A 14,459-nucleotide genomic window follows, 5' to 3' on the forward strand; every position below is an offset into this window, starting at 1 on the left:
AGCAAAATTCATATGGCATGCAGTCAGTGCTCGGATTTCTATATCATGGTAATTGCATTAGGCTATAATGTCTCCAGTTTCTTCTTCAGATCTGGGTGCTATCAATCTACTGACATTTTTGCTGCTGACGAAGCCGTGCAATGTTGTAGAAAACTTGCGGTCTTCGTAGGATCTGATGGTTGTTCTCCAAACAGTCTCCGAAAATGGATCTTAATATTTTCCATAGTAACGGTGACGTTCCCATCGGAAGACGTTAGATTTCCAATAAATCTCTGTCTGCACCGTTTCCGTTCTCTGCTGACGTGGTAGAGGCTCCATTTTTCTTCTGGAACGTATTACTTTCTTTGCAAGTGATTATTTTGGCTTTGAGTTCTATTTCATGTAGTTCTAGGATCTTCTATTTGAATTTATTCAATTCGCGAGATCGTTCTGCTCCATTATCCACTTTTTCTCGAGCAATCACATCATAGAATTCAATGGCGTTCCGTCTAGTGTCACTGATATTATGCGCTAAGTTTTTGAACAGTTTAAGAATTCCAGGTTTGACCAATGTATCCCACCATGCAATAACGCTAATAAAGAACCTCTTCCGATGAACCTATGTTCGACAGCATTCGCAGAACATTGAACAGGTTGCACTTTACTTCCAGCGCCCCTTTCTCATTACGGTGGGCCAAGGTAAGCCTTTTATTTTAACGACCACTGCCTGTTGGTCCGAGAAGCTGACAGCGATTACTTCATGGTCCTGTACAGCTGTTCCTGTTGTGGTATAAAATCTGTCCAGTCTCGAGGCTGACAGTACAGTTAAGTACGTATACTGGGATAACGTGATGGCTAGTCGATCTATGACGTCTATCAATTTTAGTTCTCCAGTCATGGTATTTAAGGCGCTGTAGTCAGGATTTGATCCTGTTGTGTCTGCCACTCTTACAACACAACTGAAATCTTCTTCCATTATTATGTCACCTGCATGTCTCATAAAGTAGAGGATAGTTTCATTAAAAAACCTCTGTGCTAGTTCTGTTATATGAAGTTTTAATATTGTTGTTTCATTTAGTTTGGCTTTGATAACGCGTCCATCCAGTTGCTTTTGTAAGGTCTCTTATTCCAGTCCCATTCTGGTTAAAATTAAGCAACCCCTACAGCAGGAGCCGACAATGTTGTACACATTGTAATGCTGTTATAGATTCATCTCTTTGCAAGCTACTTCCTGAAGGAATGCAATGTGAACATCGTTGGTTTTTAAGAAATTCCCCAGAATCCTGATCTTTTTTTCACTTCTTATTCTGCAGATATTTAGGTGAGTAGAGTAAACACCCGTCTATTGTCCATTGCGAGCGATTTGTCGGTTTCCACATTCGTTTCCAGGATTCCAGGAGTTTCACTATCCATTTCTCCTTTCTTATCGTCTTGGTATTCTCTTTCTGCATCTTTCTTATTTTTCCGACGTGCCACATTTAGATTTGGTTTGGCTTTCGTTCTTGGCACCTTCTCAACACCTTGAGATTTCAGTCTTTTGGTTGCTTATACATCCCTAACTGTGTGCTTTGCAGATCGTGTGGTGACACTGAAAACTGTTTCTGCACAATCTTCTACGTTAGTGGTTGTACTCAGCTGTTTCTGTTCCTGTGTTGTTGCCTGCCATGTTGTTTCCTGCAGTGGCTGGTGTTTACTTTCCTGCTGTGGACGGCTCAAGCGGCTCGCCTCGTATGGTTTTCGGGACTGAAGAATGTCTATGTCAGCTTGACTTTCCACCTCAGTCTCAGGTCCATTCTGTAATGCTGGAACTTTATCGTGCTTCTGTTTCCATAGTATCTTTGCCGATTTTCTTTTCTCTTTTTTTTCAGGGTCTTTTTCGGAGCTCGTACAGCCATTTTCTAATGGCCAGTTGTTGTTCTGATTTTGATGAGAACAAGAAAGACTTTCATTTTACATTTCTTTTTCGTTTTCTTTCCCTTGAATTGAAATCTCATCGACTCTGTAGCAGTTTTCCTGAACAATGGTGACTTGTTCAAGGGTGGGGATGCCTCTTCAATCAAACTAGGAAAGTGGCCAGTGGACTGCTTGTGAGTATTCTCTGTGTTGCCTGTTGCAGTACTTGAAGGAATCAATTGTTGTGCCTGCGATCTTGTTTGCTGTTGCAGATTATTTCGTAGAATAAACACATGCTGTCGGCAGTTTTCTCGAATTTAATAAAATCCATTATGGAGTCGAGGTAGCAGTTGTCGTTATACTGGTTATCACTGTTAGCATTCAACCGCGATTCTCATACATATATTTTAACAACGCGTTTCAAGAGACAATGCTCTCATCATCAGGTTGTAAAGTCTATGTCATGAAATTAAACGGACTAAAAAGACAAAATACCATCACAAATACACTCCTGGAAATTGAAATAAGAACACCGTGAATTCATTGTCCCGGGAAGGGGAAACTTTATTGACACATTCCTGGGGTCAGATACATCACATGATCACACTGACAGAACCACAGGCACATAGACACAGGCAACAGAGCATGCACAATGTCGGCACTAGTACAGTGTATATCCACCTTTCGCAGCAATGCAGGCTGCTATTCTCCCATGGAGACGATCGTAGAGATGCTGGATGTAGTCCTGTGGAACGGCTTGCCATGCCATTTCCACCTGGCGCCTCAGTTGGACCAGCGTTCGTGCTGGTCGTGCAGACCGCGTGAGACGACGCTTCATCCAGTCCCAAACATGCTCAATGGGGGACAGATCCGGAGATCTTGCTGGCCAGGGTAGTTGACTTACACCTTTTAGAGCACGTTGGGTGGCACGGGATACATGCGGACGTGCATTGTCCTGTTGGAACAGCAAGTTCCCTTGCTGGTCTAGGAATGGTAGAACGATGGGTTTGATGACGGTTTGGATGTACCGTGCACTATTCAGTGTCCCCTCGACGATCACCAGTGGTGTACGGCCAGTGTAGGAGATCGCTCCCCACACCATGATGCCGGGTGTTGGCCCTGTGTGCCTCGGTCGTATGCAGTCCTGATTGTGGCGCTCACCTGCACGGCGCCAAACACGCATACGACCATCATTGGCACCAAGGCAGAAGCGACTCTCATCGCTGAAGACGACACGTCTCCATTCGTCCCTCCATTCACGCCTGTCGCGACACCACTGGAGGCGGGCTGCACGATGTTGGGGCGTGAGCAGAAGACGGCCTAACGGTGTGCGGGACCGTAGCCCAGCTTCATGGAGACGGTTGCGAATGGTCCTGGCCGATACTCCAGGAGCAACAGTGTCCCTAATTTGCTGGGAAGTGGCGGTGCGGTCCCCTACGGCACTGCATAGGATCCTACGATCTTGGCGTGCATCCGTGCGTCGCTGCGGTCCGGTCCCAGGTCGACGGGCACGTGCACCTTCCGCCGACCACTGGCGGCAACATCGATGTACTGTGGAGACCTCACGCCCCACGTGTTGAGCAATTCGGCGGTACGTCCACCCGGCCTCCCGCATGCCCACTATACGCCCTCGCTCAAAGTCCGTCAACTGCACATACGGTTCAAGTCCACGCTGTTGCGGCATGCTACCAGTGTTAAAGAATGCGATGGAGCTCCGTATGCCACGGCAAACTGGCTGACACTGACGGCGGCGGTGCACAAATGCTGCTCAGCTAGCGCCATTCGACGGCCAACACCGCGGTTCCTGGTGTGTCCGCTGTGCCGTGCGTGTGATCATTGCTTGTACAGCCCTCTCGCAGTGTCCGGAGCAAGTATGGTGGGTCTGACACACCGGTGTCAATGTGTTCTTTTTTCCATTTCCAGGAGTGTAGTTGGGAAGTCCATAGAGTAAAACAGAATTAAAAGTATATTGGACTGTGGGTCCTCGACTTACATTGAAGTTGTTGACACAAGTCAATGGCCGTCCCATAGCTACCAGATATGCTGTCGCACTGCGCCAGCTCGGGAGCTGTTGTGGACTGACGTGCCTAGGTGTTGTAGCGTGGTTACAGCTGTGTGCTTGACGGTAACGCTATGCTATTGGGCGCCTGATTTCCTTATTTAATTGGTCTGCCATCGTTAGCCTCTCGCAACTCCGTCAGTGACATGCTACAAGTTTAAAGTTGCATACCTGCCATAAAATAATTCTAAAAACCCGCTAAAAAATCTCATTTCTTTAAAATTATCTTGTGCATTTAGAATATTGCTTTGTTTCTTTTCGTGGATAGCTATCTCGAATTCCTCTAGTAAATCAAGTTTCCTTCCTTTCTTTTCTACATGCAATATTTCTACGTTGTCTTCTATGCTATTAAGGGGATGGCGTGTTTCATATATATGGTTCGCAACAGCTGATTTGTCATAATTTCCTAACCTGAACGCATCTTTATGTTCTTTATACCGGATAGCGAATGATCTTCCTGTCTGCCCTATATATTTTGCATCACAAGTTCTGCACTGAATATTATAAACTCCCGATCTTTCAAACTTATTTTTATTCTCTCCAATATCGTGCTTAAGGCTATACCTCACTAAGTTATTAGTCTGAAAAGCTATTTTGACATCGTATGGCTTAAAAATATTTGCTACCTTTTGTGAGACTTTTCCGTAGTATGCCATCGTGATAATTTTCACTTTCTCTCCATCAGGTTTATTCTTTTTGCGCTTATTACTTTTCTGTAACAGTTTTTTAACCGTATCTATTCTGTAACTGTTATTCATCGCTATTCTCTTAACGGTATTAATTTCAGTCTCCCTATCCTTTTCACTCATAGGTATATTGACTGCCCTATGCACGAGACTACGGAAAGCAGCTTCTTTATAAGCCTGCGGATTGCATGAATCATTCGGGATCACGGCATCAGTCGTAGTTTGTTTTCTATTAACGGAGAACGCATGTTTGTTGGCCAGCTTTTTTATATTCAGGTCCAGGAACTGTAAACAATTGTCAGTTTCATACTCCACGGTAAATTCTATTTTATTATGTGCGTCGTTGAACTTTTTTACTATTTCCTCAATGTCCTCACGGGAACCATCGACAAGTAACAGTGTGTCGTCTACATAACGTTTGTAATAAACAATTTTATCCATAATGTTATCGTCAGAATTTAGAACTTTATCTTCAAGGTCATTGATAAAAATGTCCGCCATAGTTCCTGAAATACTGGACCCCATGGCTAACTCATCGTCATGAATATAAAATTTGTTATTAAACGTAAAATAATTAAAACTTGTAATGAGCTGTAGGAGTTCAATAAATTCAATTGTCTCTTGCGTTGAAATTTTACCGTATTTAAGGAAATTTCTCTTAATGATTTCTATAGTTTCGTTAACCGGAACACTGGAGCATAAGTTCTTAACATCCAACGAAAGCAAACGGGAAGTGTCAGTGACTGGCGTATCTTTAATTTCACCTATCATGATCATACTACCACGCACTGAATAATTATTTTTGTACACGTCTTTTTCAGAATTTGGTCCAACATTTTCGTTATTTTATATGCTGGACTATTTCGACTGTTAACAATCGGATGAACCGGATGCAGATCTTTATCTATCTTGACCTGTGATCTTAATTTGGGGGCCGTTGGATTCATGATAACACATCTTTTCGGCTTCTGTCAGCAGGAAGTGTGTGCGTTTAAGAACATTTTTTAGTTTAATTTGGAAATTGGCTGTTATGTCTTTCGGAATTTCCGTAATGCTATTTTTGACAAAAAACGCTAAGGTCTTCGAAATGTACTGCTCCTCTTTTAATATTACGACCGTATTCCCCTTATCCGCTTTCGTGGCAATAGCTTTCACTTCATTAAGCTCTTTATTTATAGAATCGACAGTTAGTCAGTCTGCTCTAGTCTTATGATTAACACTATTTCGCTTATTTAGTTCATTTTTTACTATTTTATGTAGCTTATGGCCGACATGCCCGGTTTCATTATTATTTAATTTAGCAATTTCTGTTGTCATTTTAGTGAGGGCAATTACTTCTTTCGCAACCTTCTTGTTAAATGACGGCTCAATATTAAACTTTAATGCCTTATTTAACTTTTCTACTTCTGTATTATCAAATACAATATCCGTTTTGTTAACTACCCGTGGATAAAAGTCTAAAGACGAAAAGCTTTGTTGTTGATCTTTTTCATCTTCGCGCGTGTTATTATTTAATTTACGAAGTTTCTTATCTTGTTTTTCTTTTTTCTTTATAAACTCCTTCTGCAGTATTTTGTGGAGTCTACATGTAACCTCTTCCAATATGTACACCGGTTATATTTCCTTGACCTTAGTCTCTGCTTGAACTATTTGTTTTTTAATTAAGTCTTTCTTTTTATAGAGATGTTTAATTTCTGCGCGTATCCAAAACTTTTTTGCTTTTTCAACAGCTAGTCGTCCCGCCCATGACTTGCAATCGCAAAGTTTCAACTTCACGTAATTCGGGATAACATTATTCTTCACACATTCTTTGTTAAAGTTTATGTTTGCGGCAGTTTTAAATAGCTTACGTCTTAAATTTTTGTATTTATACACTACCCTCAATGTCTCGGCTGACACTAACGATTTAATATAATCCATTATGGAGTTGAGGTAGCAGTTGTCGTTATACTGGTTATCACTGTTAGCATTCAACCGCGATTCTTATACATATATTTTAACAACGCGTTTCAAGAGAGAATGCTCTCATCATCAGGTTGTAAAGTCTATGTCATGAAATTAAACGGACTAAAAAGACAAAATACCATCACAAATAGTTGGGAAGTCCATAGAGTAAAACAGAATTAAAAGTATATTGGACTGTGGGCCCTCGACTTGCATTGAAGTTGTTGACACAAGTCAATGGCCGTCCCATAGCTACCAGATATGCTGTCGCACTGCGCCAGCTCGGGAGCTGTTGTGGACATGGAGGTAGAATAAGGGGAGATGGCGCTACAGACTTGCGCTGTACGTTGTTTTGAAGCCAGTGGGCGAGGCCTGCCGCCATCTTGGATCCCCCAAAACATTAGCAGACGAGTGTTTACAATTGTTTCTTGTTCGTTATTTATGTCGTGTGCACGTGATATTTGTTTTATATAGTAAATGTTACTCGGTTTTAGTGAACAACACAGCATAAGGGACGCAACTTCAAACGTTTTTCTAGTCTTAAATGCGTATTTGATACAGTAATACGTAAAAATGTTACGCTTCTTGCCTCAGTACTGTAATTCCTTTTTGTTTATACACTTAGAATAACCGAGAAGAGACGTATGTGCTATGAAAACAGTGCTTTTGTAATCCATTTCTATTCACTTTCATTGTGTTTGTGTCGATAATTGATAAAGCCAGAACTCCAAAAACAATGATTGATAGTTTAGAGGCACCGATTTGTATTCGTTGCATTTTCAAGTCAAATGCAAATTTTAAATGTTCACGTTTGCAAGAAACTTACCTTATTTCCTTTGGTGTCCCATAGATGTATGCAGGGATGATATAAACAAGCCAGCTGTCATGTCAACAAAGTGAAAAATACGTTGAATTACGAAGGAACAGAACTGAATTTAAGATTGTTAGGCCCATTGCAATTTCCACATCTGCTTTCTTTTTAAATTGTACCTACCAAATGACATTCAATGTGGCAAAGAACAGAAATTTACAGGGTAACACGACAACACAGTGATTAATGTAATGATCTAAGCCTGGACTTCGATAGGGAACTTTGCTTTAACAAATATGTAACCATTTAAGTACTTATAATTTAACCACTGTAACAGGTGTTCCACACATTTTACTGAACATTTAATTAACTACATGTAGTTACATTAGTTTTACATTAAATTATTGCATTTTAAAACATTAGTCCTCATTTCCAGGATATTTCTTGCCAGGACTTTTCAGTTACTTCAGAATAACCACACAGTGAAAACCAAGTGTAATGCTCACTTCCAGACAGCTCTTCGCCTTGGATTGATAGGAAATCTAAAGTTAAATCACAGAAATAAAACCATCCTGTAAAACTTTACAGTGCATCAGAATTTCAAGTATATATAAGAAAATAGCACTTAAATAAGTCCACTTACGAATGAAATGTGATTTGTTTAAACTTAAGACTACAGTCAGAACGATTAGTACACCCGAGAGCGACGCAAGCCGGCATTTTTTATCAAAACACTTCACGACTACACGGAATCAAACCACCAGAAGCGAATGTTTTGGGGTAGCTAACATGGCGGACCTTCTCTTGGATCGGCTTCAAGTTTGTGACGTCATGACAACTCCTCTTATTTTTACCTCCATGGTTGTGGACTTACGTGCCTAGGTGTTGTAGCATGGTTACAGCTGTGTGCTTGACGGTAATTCTATGCTATTGGGCGCCTGATTTCCTTATTGCATTGGTCTGCCATAGTGCCATCGTTAGCCTCTCGCAACTCCGTCAGTGACATGCTACAAGTTTAAAGTCGCATACCTGCCATAAAATAATTCTAAAAACCCGCCAAAAAATCTCATTTCTTTAAAATTATCTTGTGCATTTAGAATATTGCTTTGTTTCTTTTCGTGGATAGCTATCTCGAATTCCTCTAGTAAATCAAGTTTCCTTCCTTTCTTTTCTACATGCAATATTTCTACGTTGTCTTCTATGCTATTAAGGGGATGGCGTGTTTCATATATATGGTTCGCAACAGCTGATTTGTCATAATTTCCTAACAAAGCTAGGACGTGAACTCAACTACATATAAGTAGAGGAAACAAGATTTTAATTTTGAAAAAGTGTAAAATTAATGTGTACGTATCCTACTATACTGTAGAAGAATTTATTTTAGAAACTGTTGTGGTATGTGTTTTATAAGAGGGAGATGTTTATTTTTGTAAGGAGATGTAATTTTTTTCACTACTAGCATGAGTACTGCCAAAGAGTAATTAAAGCCCTATTATTTGATACCGGTAATCTGTAAGAGTCCAGTATGTAGTCATGAATTCAAACAAATCGTCGAAGACGTATGTTACTGCATTCGTTCTCCTGTAAGCTACTGGTAAGTAACTGATTTTGTATGAAATAACTAACACGTAGCAGTGGTGATTAAAATACTCTTCAAAGTTTTGTAATTCTGAGTCTGTTATGTTATTTGAACGAATAATTGTGTTAACTGAAGCCCGTAGTACCACTCCGCCAACTTACGACTCTTTTTTTTCTGTCAGTCTGACCTAGGCCTCGGGCCTACAGATTAGTATATCAGAAATAATGTTTTGTATTCATAATTGTTGACTACAATTGACTTTTCACCTTTCGTTGTAGACTCAGCCAACATCCATTAATTGTAGGTTCAGTTGGCCTCAGAGGCTCAAAAAACTGTGTTATCTGAACCCTATGATTTGGAGTTGTAGCAGGAGCTGAAATCTATGATTTTCTCAGTAAAGAGGATGATTTACTACAATAAAGGGCAGACAAACAGTTCCAATAAAAATTTTAGAGAGCTGGGAAGAACCAAGAGAGGCAAATGTATTGCAAGGCAACATGTGATTGTTGACAAAACAGAAAGTTGCAGGAAAGATAACAAAAATCATGTAATTCTGAATAAGTCACCTTTTATTCATGGGAGCAGCTCCTATGACTGGCTCAGTTGTCCTGATTAATGTAAGTCATGTTGCCTTGAAATAACTTACGTCAGATTATGTGGGTGCAAGAAATAAATGAAAAAAGGCATTGTATCATGGTAACAGGAAGGAGGGAAGTAAAATGCGTAAGCAATATACTGAATGACAAATAGATTTTGAGACAAAGTAATGGGCAAAAGGTTTGTCCTAGATCCAGGAAACAATTCTTTGAATACGTTGTAGGTCTTGCACTCTAGAGTAAGATAAAGCTGGAGACTCAAAAACTGTTCAAGTGACAAGCTGTTGCAAGAGCCAATATTCAATCTCTGGTTGTTCTAGAAGCCATTTGTTTTTCTGACATTGTTGCTCATGGAAATAAGGAATTGTGTCATTGCTAGTAATCCATATCAAATTTTAATTTCACTTATAATGTGCATATGAAAATGCATGATGGACAGGATTTCATGTTAAACATTAATTTCTCTTTAACCAGATGAGGTGCCCAACAGGTTAAGACACCGGACTAACATTAAGGAAAATAAGGCAATTTGCATGTATGATATGGGACAAGTCAGCATGCCTTTTTTGTTATATTGTTCAATTTTATTTGTTTCATGACAGTTTTTTCAATATTACAAGAAGATAATAGACATTACATTGTACTTTCACTTGTTCATATTTGAAAGAAACACACGATAATCGGGCCTAAGTGATCAATTATTAGGCTAAGAAATTTCTTAACATTGATTACCTTTTTCAAAAAAATCATTTACTGTGTAAAATTTTTCTCCAAAAGAAATTTTTTTTAATTTATATGTGAAAACTCTTGGTATTTCTGTTTTTTTTCCCCATCTGGTAGGTTGTTATACATCCGTATCCCAACGTGTAGGACCCGTTTTTGGTAACAAGTTGTTCTGGACTGAAATGCATGTAAGCTAGGTCTGACTGCTGTCTTGTTTTATAGCTAAAAAAAGGACTGTCTTTGCATAGTATGTACGTTTTAACAAATGATATAATGCTATAAATGTAAACAGATGATAATGTTATAATGCAAAGTTTCTTGAAATGTAGTCTGTATGTGTCATTATATCTCAGATTGCATATTATACTCATTGCCCTTTTTCCCCATTTTAAAGATATCTCTGGTGCTATGGTTTCTATGAAAAATAAGTGACAAGTTTTCTTCCTTATCCTTCCCCAATCTAAGCTTGCGCTATTCCATCTGTAGTGACAAAGTCAGGGAAAGCTAGAGGCCTTTCATGTGTTATGCAAATGAAAGTGTACACTTCAATTTTCAGATTAACTTTTGGAGTGGTGACAAGTTCAATTTCAGTTCACTAATGTGACTTGCTAGAGTCTTTTCTACAATTTTGTTGCTTGGCACAACCCATCTCATAGACTGTGCCACTCAGCAAATTGACTTGATTGCTACTTTATTACTAAAAATTAAAATTAAACAACTTTGCTCACTTTTAGCATACCTCAGAACTTAAGTACATAACTAAGACTTACCCACTTTTAGTAATCTGAGTAATGTTTTTTTCCTTTTTCAGGACCTTTTTTATTAAAATGGAGAACCAGTTATGGACAAAAGTATTTCATGCTGTTACTGGAAGAAACAAAAATGAATTAAAAGAAATTTTTAGTAACTGTAAAGTGACTGACAAGATGTGTACTGATGTAAAATCTGGAGATACAGCCTTTCACTTGATCTGCAAATTGGGAGACTTGGAGATTCTAAGGTGATGTAACAAATACCTGAATTTTATATTGTAATTCTGTTTCTAAATGGTGTAATAATGGTTTATGTAATAATTTTTTTTATATTATAGATTCTTAGTAGAGGTGTGTGTAGACTCACTAGAGGATCTGGAGGCCATGAATTTTGACCGAAGAACATGTTTACATGAGGCAGTAACAGCTTGCAATGTCAGTGTGGTGAAATATCTTCTGGAAAAAGGTACATTTATGAGAAAATGTAATAATAGAGAAATTATGATAGTTGTAATAAAATGTATTTCACCACACAGTTTATATTTCATGGTATTGCTGGTTTCATTTTCACTAGCATCATCTGTTAGTCATATTCCTGGTCAGTCAACATTACTGTTGATTTTTGTTTATGTTCCATGACAACCAGTAATTCCAAGAAAAATAGATTGTGAGAGACAGAATAAACAATTGTTATACACCCTTACTGCTAGTCAATGTTTAATAATATAAGTATAATAACTATATTGTAATACAAAAATAATAAGGGGTTGCAGAACTGAGACTAGCAATAAACTAAACATCAAAATTGAGGATTGCCTAATAAATGGAGTGAGGGAGTTGTGTTACAATAAAATCAAAATAAGCATGATGGACGAAGTATGGAGGGCATAAGAATCATACAAACACAGGCAAAGGGAAAAAATTCATTACCAGGAGAAGCCTATCAGTATCAACATAGGCCTTAATTTGAAGAAGACATATCTGGAGCACAGCATTCTATGGAAGTGAATTATAGACTTTGGGAAAACTGGAAAAGAAGAGAAATGAAACATTTTTGATGTGGTGGTACAGTATGATGCTGAAAATTAAGTGGAATAATAGCATAAGAAATGAGTAAGTTCCCTCCAAGATTGGCAAGGAAAGGAATATATGCAGAACACTTACTAGAAGGAGGGATAGGATGATAGAACGTGTGTTAAGGCATCAGGAAATAACCTCAATGCTACTGGCAGGATACATATAGGGCAAAAATCGTATTATTATTATTGCATATCTTATGTTCTGAAGTGCTGACAAGCTTACGAGTCTGTCTTGCCTGTACCCGTTGTTGGCCTCTGAAAGTGTTGGTGCGAGGTTATGAAATGTTTTATGAGACTTTGCAATCCGTCCATTGTGTAGCTATCTCTTGGGTGATAGCAAGGACAACTGAAACTGGAAATATCATAATTATTTTCTCCTATTTTGGGAATTGGGTACAATAGCCTTTTCCGTAATTAAACAGCAACATTTTTTATGATTGATGATCTGACCACGCAACATTAGCCAATATGGTCCTTTGCAGCACCGATGAAAGCAAGAGGAAACTGTAGCAATTATATTCCATGAAGACATGCAGCTCTACTCCCTCCTTTAGGCCTCTTGGGTTAAATATTGTAAATGTGAAATAGTTCCACCATTCAGATCTCCACAAGGGACCATAATATATTATTTATAACAGAAGAAGTTGCAGAAAGGAAGGAGATTAAAGGGAAGAGACCTGAATAAGTTAGAACAACCAGAAATTGTTCAAAGTTAGTATTAGACAACTACAAACTGAAACTGTGGGGAAAAAATCAAATAGAAGATGAATGGATAGCGTTGGGAGATGAAGTACTGATGGGCTCAGAGGATAAAATAGAGAAAACATAATGCCAACAAGAAATGTGGTGTTACTGGGATATTAAACTCTGTTGAGGAAAGGGAAAAAATATAAAAAATGCAGAAAATGATACAGACCGAAGAGAATACAGCTGCCCAAAATGAGAGTGTGGAAAGTGTCAAAGTAGGAATGCATAGAGAAGAAATGCAAAGCTGTGAAATCATGCATGGCATGATGCCAATTAAAGAAAAGTTAAAGAAACCTTTGCAGAAGAGAGAAGCAGCTGTATGAACATAGAGCTCAGATGAGAGGTCATTACTAAGCATGAGAGAGAAGGCTGAAAGTTGAAAGAAATATATAGAAGGGCCATATAAAGGTAAGAAGTTTGAAGACAATGTAAGGGCAAGGGAAGAAAAAGATGAATGCATGATGTGCTGCTGCGAGAAGAATTTGACCAAACACTAAAAGATAAAAGTTGAAAAAAGGCACCTGGAGTAGATGATATTTTGTCAGAAGATTTAAGATCTATGGGAGAAACAGTCATGACAGAAATGTTACATTTACTATGTAGACTTTGTTAACGGATGAAGTACTCCCAGAGGAATTTAAAAATACCAATAACAAAGAAGGCAGGTGCTAAGAGGTATGAGTACTACCGAACCATCTGTTTTGTCTTAAATTAGTCAGAAGAAAGAGAAACCTAAATTTGGAGATTTAGAGAAAGCTTTTGACACTATTGACTGAAATACACTTTTTGAAATTTGGACATAATCCAGGATAAAATGCAGGGAGCAATAGACTATCTACAACATGTACTAAAACCAGACTGCAGTTGTAAGTATCAAAAGACATAAAGGAAGGCAGCTGCTAAGAAGGGAGTGAGATAGGGTTATACCCTATCACCCATGTTGTGCAACTTGTACATTGAGTGACAAAGGCAACTGAAGGGAAATTTGAAAAGGAATTAAAGGTTAGCGAGAAGAAATAAATTATTAAGGTTTTCCATTGACGTTATAAATCTATATGAGATGGAAAGGTCATGGAAGATCATTTGAAGAGAATGGGCAGTGCCTTGAAAAGAGGTCATAAGGTGAACGCCAATAAAAACAAAACAACAAAGTAGTTAAATTATGTTATGTGAGACTGGGGGGAACTAGCATTAAAAATAGTACAGGAGTTTTCTTAGGAAACAAACCTTTGATAGAAAAGAAAGATTGGTCAACATTAAATATAAATTTAAGTGTTACAAAGTCTTCTCTAAAAGTAGTTGTTGGAAGTGAACTGTGAAGTGGAACTGTAATGCGAACATTAAGCAGTACAAATAAGAAGTGAATAGAGTTTAAAATGTTGTGTTACAGAGAAATTCTGAATATTAGATAAATAGATTGGGTATCTAATGAAACGCTGAATCAAACAGGGGAGGAAAAAGCCAACTTGACCCAAAAAATAAGGGCTCAGTTGATATGGCACATTCTGAGATATCGGAGAGTAGTTCATTTGATAATGCAAGAGAAGCGTGTGTGCGTGTGTGTGCGTGTGTGCGTGTGTGTGTGCGTGTGTGTGTGGGGTCAAAGGGTCC

At 38.6% G+C, this 14,459-nt stretch overlaps 1 protein-coding gene and 1 long non-coding RNA gene across 8 annotated transcripts in view; one reads left to right on the top strand and one right to left on the bottom strand.

Moving 5' to 3' along the window:
* Positions 1-3,898: 3,898 nt before the first annotated feature.
* Positions 3,899-14,459, top strand: part of LOC126470178 (ankyrin repeat domain-containing protein 16-like) — a 104,473-nt gene continuing 93,912 nt past the window's right edge. Inside the window, exons 1-4 of one of the 7 annotated variants that reach the window (XM_050097828.1) lie at positions 8,089-8,718; positions 8,832-8,966; positions 11,082-11,270; positions 11,361-11,488. In XM_050097828.1, the coding sequence (XP_049953785.1) occupies positions 11,098-11,270; positions 11,361-11,488 (301 nt within the window). In that variant the 5' untranslated portion in view covers positions 8,089-8,718; positions 8,832-8,966; positions 11,082-11,097. Of the gene's footprint in view, positions 3,998-5,297; positions 5,428-8,087; positions 8,967-11,081; positions 11,271-11,360; positions 11,489-14,459 lie in introns of those variants that run through there. The other 6 variants (XM_050097830.1, XM_050097829.1, XM_050097832.1 and 3 more) reach the window with 6 other exon arrangements.
* LOC126470179 (uncharacterized) lies at positions 7,706-8,144 on the bottom strand. Its single transcript, XR_007586144.1, has 2 exons — positions 8,016-8,144; positions 7,706-7,914 (listed from the first exon to the last, which is right to left on the bottom strand). It is a non-coding gene; the product is annotated as an uncharacterized LOC126470179 (long non-coding RNA).

This window comes from Schistocerca serialis, chromosome 3, assembly GCF_023864345.2.
Source record: "Schistocerca serialis cubense isolate TAMUIC-IGC-003099 chromosome 3, iqSchSeri2.2, whole genome shotgun sequence".
NCBI lineage: Eukaryota > Metazoa > Arthropoda > Insecta > Orthoptera > Acrididae > Schistocerca > Schistocerca serialis.